At 40.3% G+C, this 17,743-nt stretch overlaps 2 protein-coding genes across 2 annotated transcripts in view; both read left to right on the top strand.

Annotated features, from left to right (window-relative positions):
* Positions 1-17,743, top strand: part of TXNDC12 (thioredoxin domain containing 12) — a 27,280-nt gene extending 9,537 nt beyond the window's left edge. The window contains exons 2-7 of the mRNA XM_045477371.1: positions 4,845-4,905; positions 12,021-12,073; positions 13,121-13,194; positions 14,072-14,141; positions 14,862-14,945; positions 16,887-17,743. Of these exons, the coding sequence (XP_045333327.1) occupies positions 4,845-4,905; positions 12,021-12,073; positions 13,121-13,194; positions 14,072-14,141; positions 14,862-14,945; positions 16,887-16,966 (422 nt within the window). The 3' untranslated portion in view covers positions 16,967-17,743. The remainder of the gene's footprint in view (positions 1-4,844; positions 4,906-12,020; positions 12,074-13,120; positions 13,195-14,071; positions 14,142-14,861; positions 14,946-16,886) is intronic.
* Positions 7,060-9,138, top strand: KTI12 (KTI12 chromatin associated homolog). Its single transcript, XM_045477370.1, has one exon. The coding sequence runs from the start codon at positions 7,716-7,718 to the stop codon at positions 8,778-8,780; it is 1,065 nt and encodes a 354-aa protein (XP_045333326.1). The 5' UTR covers positions 7,060-7,715; the 3' UTR covers positions 8,781-9,138.

Raw genomic sequence — 17,743 nt, 5'->3', positions numbered from 1 at the left:
TTTTTCCTCCCATTTTTGTTCCCCAGTCACCCAGTGCCCTATCCCAGTGATATTGTCTTTTCAAATATATCCTTTTCTCTCATCTTTTCATTCTGAAACTCCAATTCTTTTTATACTAGCTCTATTAATCTTCTCAATATTTCTTGGCCTCTTCTTCACATTTTCTATCCCCTTATCTCTCTATGCTGCATTCTGGATAACTTCTGATTTATCTCTCCACTGGTCTCTAATTTGCTGTTTTAACCTATTCATTGAATTTTTTTATTTTTTAATTAAAAAACATTTAACATTTATTAAAAAATACAAAGTTTACTGGGGCGCCTAGGTGGCGCAGTCGGTTAGGCGTCCGACTTCAGCCAGGTCACGATCTCGCGGTCCGTGAGTTCGAGCCCCGCGTCGGGCTCTGGGCTGATGGCTCAGAGCCTGGAGCCTGTTTCCGATTCTGTGTCTCCCTCTCTCTCTGCCCCTCCCCCGTTCATGCTCTGTCTCTCTCTGTCCCAAAAATGAATAAAAGTTGAAAAAAAAAAAAATACAAAGTTTACTTACTTATTTTTTTAGTAATCTGTACATCCAACATGGGGCTCAAACTCACAATCCTGAGATCAAGAGTCACTCACTCTTCTGCCTGAGCCAGCCAGGTACCCCTTCAAAATATCTCCAAGCTCTGAGTTGTCAGCACAGAGCCTGACACGGGGCTTGAACTCACAAATCACGAGATCATGACCTGAGCCAAAGTCAGATGCTTGACCAACTGAGCCACCCAGGTGCCCCTCATTGTATTTTTTTTAATTAATAGAACTTATTTTTTTGAGCAGTGTAAGGTCTGTAGAAAACTTGAGTGGAAAATAGAGTTCCATGTCAGCTGTCACCCCTCCACTTTCCCCCTCCCCGGGTTTTCCCTATCATTAACATCTTGCATTGATGTTGTTCATTTGTTACAATTGATGAGCCAGTATTGATACATTGACTAAAGTCCATGGTTTACATTTGTGCTATATAGTCTCTGGGTTTTGACAAGTGTATAATGACATATATGTTAATTTGCTAGAGGTGCCATAACAAATTCTACAGACTTGTAGAAATAAATTAATAATTAATTAATAAATTAACAAAAATTTATTTTCTTACAAATCTGGAAGCTAGAAGTTCAACATCAAGTGGTTGGCAGGATTGGTTTCTTCTTATAGATGGCTGTCTTTCTGTGTCTTCACATGGTCTTTCTTTTTTTTATATGTGTCTGTCCTAATCTCTTTTTAGAAGGACACCAGTTATAATGGATTAGGACCTATACTAGTGACCTCATTTTAATTTAATTAACCTCTTTAAAGACTCTGTCCAAATACAGTCCTATTCTCAGGTTTTGTGGTTTAGGACTTCAACATACCAATTTGGTGGGGTAGACACAATTTAACTCATAACAACATATATCTGCCATTACAGAATCGTACAGAATAGTTTCACTGCTATAAAAATTCTATGTTCCACCTACTTATCCCTCCATCCCCCGTGAACCCCTGGCAACCACTGATCTTTTTATAATCTCCATAGTTTTGCCTCTTCCAGAATGTTATGTAGTTGGAATCATATATTATGTAGCATTTTCAGATTGGCGTCATTCACTTAGCAATATGCATTTAAGGTTCCTCCATGTCGTTTTGTGGCTCACTAGCTCATTTCTTTTTATCACTGAATATCCATTGATATTATATTTCAACCATTATTTTTTTTAAGTAGGCTCTATGCCCAAGGTAGGGCTTGAACTCACAACCCCGACACCAAGGATCAAATGTTCTACCAACTGAGCCACCCAGCTGCCCCTATATATTTAATTTCTAGAAGTCCAGGTGCCTTTATAGATTTGCCTATTTATTTCATGTGTTGCATGCATTTTTGTGATCCCATGTATTACTTCTTTATGTGTTTTTAATTTAAAAAAATGTTTATTTTGAGAGAGAAAGAGTGAGCGAGTGGGGGAGGAGCAGAGAGAGAGGGAAAGAGAGAATCCCAAGCAGGCTCTGCACTGACAGTGCACAAACCATGAGGTCATGACCTGAGCCAAAATCAACTCGGGCGTTTAACCAACTGAGCCACCCAGGCACCCTCCATGTGTTGTTTCTTTAAATGTTCACACGTAGTTATCTTTGTGTCCTATGGCTGATAATTCTAATATCTGAAGTCCGTAGGGGGTCTAAATCTATTTGTTGCCTCTGCTGATTCCTACCTGTGGTGGCCTGTTTTCTTATGTGTTTGGGGGAATCTATGATTGTGAACTGTTCATCTTTGGCTATTCTGGAGGCCTAACGTGGGGAGTACTTTCCTCTAGAAAGGTTTGAAATTTGACTTATCTGGAAAACTAGGGGTATTATCATTTCAGTCTTTTTTTTAATTGTTTAAATATGGAATCTCAGATTTATCTCCATTTTGCTCTATTGTAATAGACATTTGCTTTCAGGTCAGCTTTCCCTTTTATTTGTTGCTCACTATCTGGTTTTAGCTTACTTTAGCCCAGTGAGTACATTTTGAAAGTCTGTTTTATCTGGGATTTTATTATTTTGTAGGTGGATACCGCCCCAAACTGTCTACTTGGGCAGTCCCGCCAAGGCAGGATTAAGTTGCCTGAGTTTAGGTATTGACAGGTAGAATGATGGTGATTAGTCACATTAGGCACCTTCCATTTCTCCCAGTTTCACTCTCACTTAATCATTAACTCTTCAGGATTAGACTTTTGGGCCCTAGGCAAGTGACATATTTCTCTTGGCTAGCAACCCACACTGTTGGAAATGAAAAATGATGATGATTAGTTGGGATACTGCCTCTGTGCACTAATCTAGATGAACTGTTTATTTCCCTGTGGTAACACTGATGGAAATTTGAATTTCTTCTGGGAAAGGAAGGTCTGCAAGATAGTATCATAACTGAAAAGTCATAGAATTGAAGTTTAAATCCCAGCTTGGCCATTTACCAGCTATGTGACCTGGTACAGGTTATGTAACTTCTCAGAGCCTTAGAAGTCTCAAATGAAAAGCATAACAAAAGCTGCTATTTACTGATCATTTATAAATGCTAAGCAGTGTGCTAAGGTACTATATATTCTTATTTCTTATGTAATATCCAGTAGCAATCTTATGAGATACAGCTATTATTTTACCTATTTTACTGATGAGAAAACAGAAGTTTAGGGAAATATAGAGAGGGTTATTGTTAAGGCCAAATTAAAAAAAAAAATTTTATGTATTTATTTTTGAGGTAGAAACAGAGCATGATTGGGGGAGGGGCAGAGAGAGAGGAAGACACAGAATCTGAAGCAGGCTCCAGGCTCTGAGCTGTCAGCACAGAGCCCAATGTAGGGCTCGGACCCACAAACTGAGATCATGACCTGAGGCAAAGTCGGATGCTTAACCCACGGAGCCACCCAGGCACCCCAAGGCCAAATTTAGATGAGATAACGTGTAGTTAACATGAGCACATATAAAGGGGCCAATGAATGACAGTATTACTGTGATCACTCAACATTTTTCAGGTAATAAAACTAAGTCATTTACATGATATGGCCTAAATAAGATTCATTTACTCAAAAAATATTTTATGGAGCACTTACTATGGCCATGTATAATGCTCAATGCTGGAGAAACAGGAGGGAATAAGACAGATATGATCTCAGCCCTAAGGTAGTTCCCTTTAGTGTGAGGGAGACAGGCACATAAACATTTATAGTTCAGCCTGGGAAATGCTGTGATGGAGCAAGAATAGGCTGCTTTGGGAGTCAGGGAAGATTTATCAGATGTAATGATGCCCTCTGGGTTTGTATTTGAAGAATAAATTGGAAGTGAGGATGGAAGGAAAGGCAGAGGAGGCAGTAATTATGACGGCTGGAGGGGAGACAGTACATGCCGAGTTTAAGGAAATGAAAATAGTTTTGTGTAGAGGATTTTAGAAAAAGTGTGGAAAATGAGCCTGGGGAGATGGGCAGGTGCCATATTTTGAAAGGCTTTGTAAGCCCTGCTACCAGAGTTTGACCTTTCTTTTTAGGTAATTGGAGAGCCTCTGAAAGGTTTTGACATAACAGAGGTATGATTTTGGTGGAAGTTAGGGGAATAATAAGAGTAGCTTTGGATACATTATCTCATTTAATCTTTACACCAACACTTGGAGGTAGGTATTATTATCTTGATTTTAAAGATGAATAAATTGGGACTTGGAGAGTTCACTACATTTACAAAATTCACACATTTAATAGGAAGTGGAGTTACATATCCTTGTATTTTTTTTAACGTTTGTTTATTTTTGAGAGAGAGAGAGAGAGAGAGAGCGCATGAGTAGGGGAGGGGCAGAGAGAGAGGGAGATACAGAATCCAAAGGAGGCTCCAGCACAGAGCCCGAGGCAGGACTCGAACCCACAAACCATGAGATCATGACCTGAGCCACCCAGGCATCCCATACCCTTGTATTTCTGACCCTAAATCTATGTTCCTGTATTGTCTCCAGCTAGTAATGATTTGTTATGACCTATTTTGTGTTTACTCTGTGGAAAGTTCTCATTCATGCTTATAGTGTTATTTGCATACTCAATGTTAAAGAATTTCACAACCATTATTTGCTGTTCTTAAAAATTATGAATTAGGTCATGTTTTCTCTGTTTTATATATATGAAAGTAAACTGAGGCTTGAGGTATGGGACCATTCATGGTCCCATACACCTAGAAAGTGGTAGAGCTGAGACTTGAACACCATGTTCTTGACAGAGGAAAACTTTTTTATGGCTACCTTGTGAACATGCCACATTTCTTTTTTTGGGTCTTTGCCTTTATTCACGGGTGAATGTTTATAAGGCTCTTTCCTTCCAGGTTTTGGAGATCACATTCATTGGAGGACACTAGAAGATGGGAAGAAGGAAGCAGCTGCAAGGTACAAGATATGGTTTTAGGTTTTCTATGGTGGAAGGGGCGCCTGGCTGGCTCATCAGATAGAGCATGCAACTCTTGATCTTGGTGTCACAAGTACAATCCCACATTGGACCTAGAGATTGCTGTAAAAATAAAATACATTCAGCAGGTTATTTATGGTGGTAAAACACTTTCCAGCCATCAGCTTAACATTAATTTCAGGTGAAGGATTATGCCAAAACAGAGCCAAAACTGGGGAGTTGCCTGATGATAACAACAACAACAATACTAGTCGAGGTGCCTGGGTGGCATAGTTGGTTGAGCATCGGACTCTTGGTTTCACCTCAGGTCATGATCTCACAGTTCCTGGGATTAAGCCCCACATCAGGCTCTGTGCTGACATTGCGGAGCCCGCTTGGGATTTCTCCCTCTCTCTTTCTGCCCCTCCCCTGCTCGCTCGCTCTCTCTCTCTCTCTCTCTCTCAAAAAATAACCAAATATATATAAAAAAAAGCACTACTAGTTAACATTTAATAAGTGCTTAGTATGCACCAGACACTGAATTATGTGAATTAACTCATTTAATTCTCACAAGAATTCTTTTGAGGTGGCTAATGCTGTTACCTTCATTTTAGAGATGAGAAAACTAAGGCACAGAGCAGTTAAGTAACTTCCTCAAGATCACATAGCTAGTAAGCGGTGGAGCCAAGATTCAGACCCAGGCACTATGGCATTAGAGCCTGCACTCCACCAGTAAACCACACTGCCTTACAGTCTCAAGTTGAATAGTCTCGAGTTTCAGTTAGGTTTAGTCTATGCACTGATGCAAATAACTGATGCAAAGGAGAAGAAAAGGCAGAGCAGGGGAGGGAAGGCTAAACACTGATCTAAGTGCTTTACATACATTAATTTATTTAATCTTCATAACCTAATAAGAACTGTTGTTATTGTATGGGAGAGGAATTGAGACACAGAATGATTAAATAATTTGTCAATTGATTACACAGCTAGTAAGCGATAAAGCCAATACTTGAATGTTCTCTATTGTACTGTACTGGAGAGATACAAAGACCCAAAATATGTGCATCTACTTTATTAAAAAAATGTTTTAATGTTTATTTTGAGAGAGAGAGAGAAAGAGCAAGCATGAGCAGGGGAGGGTTGGAGAGAAAGGGAGAGAGAGAATACCAAGCAGGTTCCGCGCTGTCAGTGCAAAGCCTGACATGGGGCTCAAACTCATGAACTGTGAGATAATGATCTGAGCCGAAATTAAGAGTTGGACACTTAACCAACTGAGCCACCCAGGCACCCCTGTGCATCTACTTTATACACACACATACTTGCACAGAAACTCTCATGCTTCTGCACCTACAAAATTATAATTGACCCTAAACAATGCTGGGATGGGGGCTTAGGGATGCTGACCACCTGCTTAGTCAAAATCTGCATATAACTTTTGACTCCCCAAAAACTTAACTACTAATAATCTACTGTTGACTGGAAGCCTCACTGATAACATAAATAGTCCATTAACATATTTTGTATGTTATATGTATTGCATATTGTATTCTTACAACAAAGTAAGCTAGAGAAAAGAAAATATTAAGAAAGTTATAAGGAAGAGAAAATACATTTATAGTACTGTACTGTAAAAAATCTGCATTATAAGTGTACCTGTGCAATCCAAACCCCTGTTTTTCAAGGGTCAACTGTATAGTGCTTGCTTTTGCTAGAACAGACCCTACAGCTTAATGACTTTGAGTCTTACACATTCTGTAGAATAGGGTTGCTAGATTTAGCAAATAAAAATAAGGATGCCCAGTTCAATTTGAATTTCGGGTAAATTGTAAGTAATTTTAAATATGGCCCATTCAATATTTGAGACATATTAAAAACATGTTGCTTATCTGAAATTCAAATTGAACTAGGCATCCTGTATATTATCAAGCAACCTTACCCAGGAGAAAAATTTATGTTAGTTTCTTAAGTTCTTTTTTTCTTTTTTTAATTTTTTAATGTTTATTTATTGTTGACAGAGAGAGAGAGAGAGAGAGAGAGAGAAACAGAACGTGAGCAGGGGAGAGGCAGAGACAGGGAGAATCCGAAGCAGGCTCCAGGCTCTGACGTGTCAGCACAGAGCCCCACCCTGGGCTGGAACTCAGACTGGGAGATGGTGAGCTGAGCTGAAGTCCCCAGCTTTACAGACTGAGCCACCCAGGCGCCCCAGTTTTTCAAGTTCTAAATCAAATGACTGTTCCTAGATAAAGTCTTAAGTGACTTTGGGGGGTATGTTGTTTTTTCTCTTTTATACTTTTATATCCCAACAACGTATTCTATCCATGTAAGGTGCTTTATTTTTCCCATTCAGACTTCTATGGGGAAACTGTTTTATGTTCATCAGAATTCCCAATCATGAAGAAGTTGAATGATTGAAATGGTTATTGAGTAAACAGTTACTGAGAATCACTGGGTGTAAGGAAAGAAGGGGAACTAGCATTTGTGAATGGTCTTTGTATGATAAATATGGTGCTGACTGCTTTGCAATGTTTAATGCTCATTAGGGCCCTATTATAAACGGTTGGGCAGTCTTTGGCAGATCACTTTCTCTTGAGGCTTATTTGACATAAATAACTGATGTCATTCTTATTTCCATCTTTTTTCTGAGAGCAGATCCTGGGTTTAGTTGGGGTAGATATCATGTTTCCACAGCAACAATAAGTCCTTTAAGAGTAGAGAGGGACAGGAAGTGCACTTTGCCCTTCCGGTTTGCGCCGGAGAGTTCAGCAACCCGGAAGTGACGCTACCCGGTTGCACATGGCCGCGTCCCGTAAGGATGCCGCTCGTAGTGTTTTGCGGGCTGCCATACAGCGGCAAGAGCCGGCGGGCGGAGGAGCTCCGTGGGGCGTTAGCGGCCGATGGTCGCGCGGTGTACGTAGTGGATGACGCGTTGGTGCTGGGTACGGAGGACGCGACGGTGTATGGCGATTCGGCCCGTGAGAAGGCGTTGCGCGGGGCCTTGCGAGCCGCAGTGGAGCGGCGCCTCAGTCGCCACGATGTAGTCATCCTCGACTCGCTTAACTACATCAAGGGCTTCCGCTACGAGCTCTACTGCCTGGCGCGGGCGGCGCGCACTCCGCTCTGTCTGGTATATTGCGTACGGCCGGGCGGTCTGAGCGGGGGACCTCGGGTGGCTGATGCGGTGGACCACCGAGGCCTGAACCTCAGTGTGAGTTGGAGGCCGCGCACTGAGGAAAGAGGGAGACCTCTGGCGGTGGGCACTCCTGTCCTCAGGGAACCACAAGCAGTGGACTCTGTAGCAAGCGGGAGAACCCAAGCAGTTGTACCTAAGGAACTGGAGCCGGAGGAAACCGGGGTGCCAGATCTTCCAGCTCCTGTGACTTCAGAATTTGATACATGTGAAAAGCGTATGGTCAGTACCTTTTACTCTCCTGAACTTATGGAGGCCCTAACGCTGCGCTTTGAGGCTCCCGACTCTCGGAACCGCTGGGACCGACCCCTGTTCACCTTGGTGGGCTTAGAGGAGCCATTACCCCTGGCAGAGATACGGGCTGCCTTGTTTGAGAACCAGGCTCCCCCACCCCATCAGTCTACACAGTCCCAGCCCCTTGCCTCCGGCAGCTTTCTGCACCAGTTGGATCAGGTCACCAGCCAGGTGTTGGCAGGACTGATGGAAGCTCAGAAGCGCGCGGTCCCTGGAGACTTGCTTAAGCTTCCTGGCACCACGGAGCACCTGCAGTTTACCCGGCCTTTGACCATGGCAGAACTGAGTCGCCTCCGTCGCCAGTTTATTTCCTACACCAAAATGCATCCCAACAATGAGAACCTGCCTCAGCTGGCCAACATGTTTCTGCAGTATCTGAGCCAGAGCCTGCACTAAACAGAGGAGGTGTGGGGGGAAAGCCCTGGCTCCTTGTCTAACCTCCACTGCTCTCTGTGTTTCTTGATAAAGTAATCTGAAGGTCTACAGAGCATGTTGATGTGTCGTACTACAGCTGTTGTGACTGATTTTACTCACGTTTTCCTCTGAGTGCCTCTGTTGTGACAGGCCTTGAGCTACAGCATAAATTGAGACTAGAGAAAATGGAGAACTGGCTTGGAGGATCTTGGCAATTTTCTCCAGGACAGAGCTCAGGTGGACAGGATTTGTTTAGATTGGGTTCTACCTGTGGTGTCACACACCCAGGATTTCCCCCATCTGAATTGTAGGAGAGCAGACTGGATGGATGAATTTTTTTTTAAACAATTGTGAGTGGAAACTGAAGATGAGACAGTTCTGCATCTGCACTGGCCTTTCTTTCATACCAGTTTTTAAAGTACTGTGTCTACTTTTTGCTAGTCTGTCCTGGGGCCAGGGGTCACTGATAAATCCACTGGTTTCTGTCCTTGGGAAGCTTTGGTTCTAGTGGAAGCAAAAGACATAACTATTAGAGTTTACGTCTAATAAAATCTTTTAGAAGAAAGTCTGTTGGAATCTCTTTTGCTTCGTGTAACTTAATGTTCTTCATGTAATTTACTTAATGTAACATTTAGAGACACATGTATCACTGTTATGCCTTTGACCAAAATAGTACTTTGACAGTGCTTGATGAGAGACTGGATATTTGGTCTAACCTAGAGTGATGATGACAACTTGCATAAGTGTTGTGCTTCATTCTTTATTTCAAGGCAAATATCACTTTAAGCTTTTTCATTCTTTCACTGATTTTATTAAATAAAAATCAGCACTTGTGATTTTCAAAGATGAATTAGATACTGTCTTTGCTCTTGAGAAATTAATAGTTTGGTGAGAAATACAAGTAAACATGATTATGGTGTAAAAATGTCGGTGTTTACAGGATAATGACAGAATGGTTTGGGGCCCCAGAAGAGGAAAGGACTAATTAGCTGTTGAGAGAAGGTAGTTTTGGGAAGGCTTGTAGAGGGGTTAATATTTGAGCTGTTACTGTAGAACATGTGTCAGCAAAGCATCAAATAGTAAATGTTTTAGCCTTGTGGGCCATAGGGTCTCTGTTGTAGCTTATTAGCTGTAGCACATTTTAGCACAAAAGCAACCATATACAATAAGTATACAACTGAATATGAGTACGTATGTGTGTGTGTTTGTGTTTATTTAAGTGATTTCTACACCCAAGCGGGGCTCCAACTCATGACCCTGAGACCATGAGTTGCATACTATTACAGCTGAGCCAGCCAGGCACCTCAGTATAAGTGTGCTTGAATAAAACTACACCAAAATGTGTATTGTATTTAATTTTCACATATCACAAGGGGGACTATTTTTAGATTTGTTTTCAACCATTTAAAAATGAAAAAAAAAAAATAGTTTGTATCTTACAGCTCTACAGAAGCAGGCAGTGGCCTGGATCAGGTCTGCAGAGATTTGCTGATCTCTGCTCTAGAAGGATAAATAAGAGTTTACTAGAGAGGGAGGAGGGAGCAAGGCATTCCAAACTGCTCTGTAAGTGCATGGAGCTATCGAAAGGTTGGGCTACCTTGGTGGTGGGTTTCTTGCTCATTAGGCAGTCTGGACCACCTTTTGTTATATTTGATATAGTGGATGTATTATAGTTACATATGCTATATTAGATGATATATATTAGAATTCCTGTGTGAAAGGAAGGTTTGGACTAGGCAAGTTCTAACGCCTTTTCCAACCTCTGTTCTCAGATTCAAAGTTAGTTATTGGTTGTGGATTGTGATTCTAAATTGAAGTAGACAGTAATGGTCAGAAAGAACATTGGTTTTAGAGTCAGACTTAATGAATTAGGTCATAAATGACAGAACCTAGATTTTATGTGGCCAAATATTTAATCTCTTGGGAGTCTCAGTTTTCTTGTTTCTATTATGAGAACGTTAGTAGTATATACATTAGGATTGTTGTGAGGATTTAAATGAGATAATGCCTGTAAAGCACATAGCACAATGTATAATAAATGGGTAGCATATGTTGGTTATTATTATTATTATTATTATTATGGTTACTTAGATCCCACTTCTCACATAAGTTTTTCCTGCTTATTCGGTTTTTACGACTACTAGAGGTACAAATCCACCCCGGATTTGTAGTAGGCCTCTAATGTACTGAATAATTCATTTGACAATTAATTATGTGTATTTAGAATAGTGTCTAGTACATAGTAAATGCTATGCATTTATCAATATATTCAATAATATCAATAATATTCTATGTGCCACATGTAAGGCATGTAGGGAGAGCTGAGTTCTTTGCTTTAGGGAACTCCCGAGTCTATTGCAGGGAGATGGGTAAGTAATAGAGTAAATATAGTAAATGCAATGATTGTATTATGTAGTGTGGTGTTACAGGGGTTGTATGATTCAGAAAGCCATGGCTGCTTACACAGGACTTTCCTACAAGTTGGCATTTAAGCCTTGAGAGCTTAAGGACTTCATTTGGCCAAGACTGGTTCAGGTGGATGATGTTGCTCATCATTTTAAAAAAGAAAAAGTTTTTTCCTCCCTGATTATAAAGATTACATTTAATTGTAGAAAAAATGGAAAATACGGAAAAATTATAGTAAAATCCACAATCCCATTATCTAGGGATAACTGTTATGTTTTGGTATATTTCATTTCATTTTAGGGTCTTTCCTCTGTACATAGTTGTACAATTAAATCCAAACTGTAGATGATAATTTTATATTCTAGTTTTTTGTTTTTTTGTTTTTTTTAAAATAAGCTCTTCACCCAACGCGTTTAAATTCATGATCCTGAGATCAGGAGTCACATGATCTACTGACTGAGCCAGCCAGGCGCCCCATTCTGTTTAATTTGATGTACCAATGAAAAATTTTAACATTTTCAATGATTATATAACCATAACATTTAGAAATACTGTAATTTGATGTTTCTTCTACAGTCTTTTCTCCCTAGCTTTAAAGCCCAAATTTGCAGAATTTATAGGAATGTCAGAACTTACCAATAATTTTGTTATAATCTATTATTGAATATTTATGTTGCCTAAAAATTTTCTTAATCCAAATCGTACTACCTGAACGTCTTTATACATTAATCTTTGTCTTTATATATGGTCATTTTATTAGGATAGACTTAAAGAAGTGGAATTACTAGATTATAATTCCTTTGTTTTCTTTTCAAGTGGCTTGCCCCTAATGGTGATCATCCATAAGTCCTGGTGTGGAGCTTGCAAAGGTAAGTACAAATAATCAAACCTCAAATGTGTTCTTAAATATTAACATTTAATTAAAAAAATTAGCACAGGGGTACCTGGGTGGCTCAGTCAGTTAAGTGTCTGACTTCAGCTCAGGTCATGATTTCACGGTTCATGAGTTTGAGCCCCACATCAGGCTCTGTACTGACAGCTCAGATCTGGAGCCTGCTTCGGATTCTCTGTCTCTGCCCCTCCCTTGCTCATGCTGTCTGTCTGTCTCTCTCTGTCAGAAATAAACATTTTAAAAAAATAAATAAAAAACATTGGCACAGACTTTTCCCAGCAGTACTGATTGCTCTAAGGAATACCAAAGAAATATATATGACATAGATTACCTGCCCTCAAGAAGTTTGCAGTTACCTTTGCAAGGGGTTGGAGAGTAAAGCAATTGAGATATGGTTAGGGAGAGTATAGGATTAGTGCTATAGTAGTTGTATAGACAGTAAATACAGGAAGCTGAAGTGTACAGAAACATGAGAAGTGCTTAGGGAAGTCTTTCTGGAGGAGGTGGGAATGAAATTTAGAACCCAATGTTATTTGTGGCACCTATTCTTTCTACTTTGCCATCTTGCCACTTCCCGGTCAGGTTTTTCCTTTTGTTTGGTATGCTACACTCAGCAGAATCCTAGTTGGAAAAGGAGTAGAAAATTAGTGCGAATAGTGTAATATATATATATATGTATATATAACATACACACGGTAATGTTAACTGTGTTTTCTGTTATTTCAATAGAAGTTACTGACATGTGGCTATAAAAAGTAAATAGAAATAATTTTTTCATTTATATGCCATTATCTATATTTTATAAATGAAGTAAAAGTTTCAGAGAAATAAAGTCATTCACTCCAGGTGACCTACCTGTGTGAGTAAGTAGCAGAAACACAGCCAGAATTCAGGTGTCCTGATTTCTGGTTCTTAGGAGTTTAAAACAAAAAAGAGTTCAGTTATTTGAATCAACTCTGCAAATTAGGGTTTGGATATGAAAATGATGTTTTCTTATATTTCAAACTCTTTTTTTCCCTCCTAGCTTTAAAGCCCAAATTTGCAGAATCTACAGAAATTTCAGAACTTTCCCATAATTTCGTAATGGTGAATCTTGAGGTAAGACTTTGGGGGTTTCTCCTTTCTGCTATGATTTTAAGTCTTTGCTGTTTTAGAATTAATGTCATTAATGGTGTAAAATCATATTTAGCAGAGCAGGCATCCTGTATGCATGTGTTTTCCTCTTCACTTCTAATAGTAAAGCTTGTGTCAGGTGTAAAAGGCCATCCAGCCTCCACTTGTGGGAGGAAGGGGAGGAGAGGTTAGCTAAGAAGACCACATTGTAAGGTCCTTCAGTCTTAGTCTATAATTATGACATGTCTTACATCTTTGTATTGCTGAACTAAAGGTATAGTAACACATGCAGGACACAGATCTCTGCAAAATGTGATTCAGTTGAGCACCTTGTCTGTGCTGGGCTTGTATGTACAACGTTCCAGTTTCTTCATTAGGTATCCTTTATGCCCTCATTGAAATTATATATGGGGAATTGAATATGGTAGGACAGGTGAAACAAAATATGTCAGATGGCAGTAAATGCTACGGCTTAAAATGAGGGATGGAGGGGATACTTCGCAATTTTAAATAGATAGAAAAGAAGGTGACATTTGGGCAAAGATTTGAAACAAAAGGAGTGAGCCTTGTGGATAATGGAGAAAGCATGTCCTGGCAGAGGGTAAGAGTAAGTACAAAGGCCTGAGTGAGGTGCATGCCTGGCTTAATGCCTTGACAACAAGGAGGTTAGCATGGTTGAAAAAGACTGAACAAGGGGTAGAAGGACATAAAGTTAGAGAAGTGCCCAGGTGGCAGATTATGTAGGGCCTCTTAGGCCAATGCAAGGACTTGGGGTTTTACCCTCAGTGAAAGGGGAAGCCACTGAAAGGTTTTGAAGAAAGAAAGGACATGCATGATCTGACTTAAGATTTATACTTAATAGGATGAAGAAGAGCCCAAGGATGAAGATTTCAGCCCTGATGGGGGTTATATTCCACGAATCCTTTTTCTGGGTAAGGTGAAAGACCTTAATCTGGGGATCTGTGATGTGGAAGGAGAGGTAAAGGAGTCAAGGCACTTACTCCATCTAGTGAAATTGTAGTAGGATGGCTAAAAACAAAAACAAACAAAAACCAGTTTCAAGAGAGTAGGGGAGTTCTAAATGCTAGAACTTCAAATTGGAAGGAAAATTTTTTTTTTTAACTAACTGTTTTTGTGAGCAATGACAGAGTACTGAGCATCCATTCATTCATTCAGGTATCAGCCACATGTCAAGCCCTGTGCTAGGCACTACAGGGACAGAGAGAAGCCATAGTTCCTACCCTTGACTTCATAGTGCAACTGAGGCAGTGGAATACTATAACTTAACAAATGTCTTTCCACAAACAACTTATAAAAGATACTAAATTTAATGACCATCTAATCTTTGCTCAGCATTCTGCTGGATTCTGTGGGGGAGACAATAGAAATGCAGAATCCCCCCATCATCAAGCAGAAAAGAAACATGCCAGGAAAAGAGAACAGCATATGCCAAGGCATGGGGGACTTGACTTCAGGGAGCTGCAAGGAATTCATTGTGATTACAACATAAAACACAAGGGGTAGAGTGGTGAGATAATGGGCTGCAAAGATGGGCAAGTATTGTTTCCTAGAAGGCCTAATATACTATATAGCATTTGAAACACCTCTCCGTTATAATTACTGCAATCCTTGTGGCATTATGTCTATAATAGATCCCAGTGGCAAGGTGCATCCTGAAATCATCAATGAGAATGGAAACCCCAGCTACAAGTATTTCTACGTCAGTGCTGAACAAGGTATGTTATGTTGAGAGAGAGGAGGAGAATTGCTGCTAAATTTAACTAGCTCTATGGTAGGAGACTCGATTCAGCATGTTAGCTCAGCGTCTCCTGCATGACCAGCTTTTGGCTAGGATCTGTATAGAATATAGGAGAAAGATGAGACTGAGCCCTATCCCTGGCTGCTTAAATCTAGTTTGGAGCTAACTGAACCACAGGAAATAAGAATTGAGGCTTACAGAGATAGTCATTTGCCTGTGGTCTCACAATTAAGTCACAGCCAGGATTTCAGTCCAGAACTTAAGTTTTTTCCCACGGCACTAATGCCACTCTTCTGTAAGAATTCAGAGGAGGGGGAATGCTGTTAGCCGATCAAGTCTAAGAGGTTTCATAGATCGTAATCTCTAATTGGACCTAGAAAGATAAGAATTTGTCTCTATGGACAGATATGAGGACATTTCAAGCTATGAAAGCAAGGGGTGGGAGGTGTAGCCCAGCATGGAGTACGTAAGGCTTGCTGGAGGACACAGTGAATGGATTGAATCTTGAAGAGTGAGACCTAGCCAGCAGAAGAATGCAAAAAGCATGTTCCAGGCAAAGAGAACAGCATCAGCACAAACAGGTGAAGGAAGGTTGAAATCATGTCAGTCATGCCTTCTTGTTCTCTAATCCTTGAGCACAATCATTCTAGAGGCAGAGATGGAATTCATGCTACGTACTGCCCCTGTTTTCCTTCCAAAGTTCCCCTGTGTCATCTATAAGAGGGGGTTGTTTGCTAAGTTGCCATGTGTTCAGCATTGCCATGCTGTTGCTGTTGTTGTTGATCACTTTGTTTTGAGCCCTTGGAACTCTTATTTCTTAGAATAGGGAGAGGAACAAGATCTGGAGAAGTTATCTCCTTCCCATGGGTAAGGAGAATGTCATCTTCCTTACCCAAATGCAGATCACTAAAAGCTGGAAATTTCCCTTATGGGAAGGGCAGCTAGATTTTAGGTCCTTAATTCTTGAACCTTGAGATTCACATTCCCTTTAGAATTTCATCGAACTTACCATTGCCATCTCCACACTGCCATCATCTTTTAACACATTAGTCCAAATGTGGACAGAAAACCTTTGCCAGAATCCCCCATGGCTCAGCTGACATGAAACTGGAACATTCAAACTTGGCTTTACTAAAGGCTTAGGGAAAGCAAAAGGGATGTAACCAACTATTCTTCCTGGCTCTTATGAGGTTACAGGCTTGCTTTCTGAGATTTACAGACTCTGGCTCAATCTAGCCCCTGGCCTGTCACTGTATTAGAGAGCCTGTACCAAAACACCTGCTCTCCTTGAAGTTAAATCTACAAGAGAGATGTCCTGAGATAAACACGAAGTTTCATGTCTCATCTATGTAGGGCCCTCCTTCCAGTCTACTCTTTCTTTGAGAACCTGCCTTCTTCTATGTATAGGTGATACTAGAAATGACTACCTACTTCATTGAAGACCACTCCCCCTTCTAGCACATGCACACACATGCCTGTAACTTCCACAGCACATGAAATAAATGCAGCATTCATCAAAATGATGTGATGGGGATGGTAGGAAGGTGTTTTCTACTCCTTTAATGTCAAGTGAACATCTGTAGTCTATGACAGGGATTCAGTCCTAATCCTGGATGGTAAGCCATAGTAACTAGTAATATTTTTGTAGTATTTCATAAATTATAAAGCTCTTATTATTTATTTAATTTTTATAATAATCCTGTGTGAAGTAAGTAGTGTTAGCTCATTTTATAGATAAGCTATAAACAGATTCAAAGAGGTAAATGACTTTCCAGGCCTAAAATCCAGAACTAGATCTCGAGTCCAGATCCTGTGCTCCTGTCATATTTCTCCTATAACAAAAATCTGTGTTAGTTGTCAAATGTCGGATATTAAAAACCTACTTCATACTCCCCCCACCCCCACCTTTATTTCACAGTTGTTCAGGGGATGAAGGAAGCTCAGGAAAGGCTGACTGGTGATGCCTTCAGAGAGAAACATCTTGAAGATGAGTTGTAAGATGAATATATCCCTTCTTTCATCAAAGTTAGTGTTCTGGAAGGAAAGCAACAGGGGAGGGAACATTGAGAAATCACTCAGAACAATTAAACCAACCAGGAAACCTTGCTCCTGCCTACATGGGAAGGAGCGCTGTCACTGTGGAAGACTTCTGCTAACAGAAACTGGTCTCCGTGCTTTGGATCCAGCAGAGTGTGGCAGACTTCCTTTTCCCGCACCCTCTTAGATGTCTGTTTGTCATTGAATGTAAAGGATGACACTTTTGACACAAAACTTGAGCCATTTGGAGGTTTATTCCTCACACTTCAGTATTTGAATCTTTTTCCATTTCCTCCAGCTTTATTCACCTTGGCGGTGAAAGGAGACAAGTAGCATCTTTTCTACAATAGTAAAACTTCAGAAATAGTTTATCATTTAAAACAACAAACCTAAATGTAAATCAGTAATTTTACCCCACCAAGGAGACCAGCCTGTTTCTTCTCATTTTTTCCTGGGAATAATCTTGGGCTTCTTCCTGAATCCCCGAAACTTCCATCCTCTTCTACTGCTTGGGCTTCCCTGTTTGCACGCATGTGTGTGCAAGAATGGCTGTGTGCTTGGACTCAGCCCCAGCTGGAAGCATGCTTTTCCCTGTTACTGTTATAGAAACAGAAACCTTCAAGCCCTCTGTGGAGCCATTTTTGTCAAGTCGTCAACTGTATTTTTGTACTGAGGTTAACAAAAAAATTAAAAGACATTAATTGTTCCATTAAACTTTAATAAAACTTTGAAAGGAAA

The sequence above is a fragment of the Leopardus geoffroyi genome, chromosome C1 (genome assembly GCF_018350155.1).
Source record: "Leopardus geoffroyi isolate Oge1 chromosome C1, O.geoffroyi_Oge1_pat1.0, whole genome shotgun sequence".
Taxonomy (NCBI): domain Eukaryota; kingdom Metazoa; phylum Chordata; class Mammalia; order Carnivora; family Felidae; genus Leopardus; species Leopardus geoffroyi.
The sequence above is the reverse complement of the archived record's forward strand: the minus strand, read 5'-3'. Positions and strand labels throughout refer to the sequence as shown.

Coding starts and splice junctions, on each gene's coding strand:
- KTI12 (XM_045477370.1), top strand. CDS start 7,716: ATGCCGCTCGTAGTGTTTTGCGGGCTGCCATACAGCGGCAAGAGCCGG.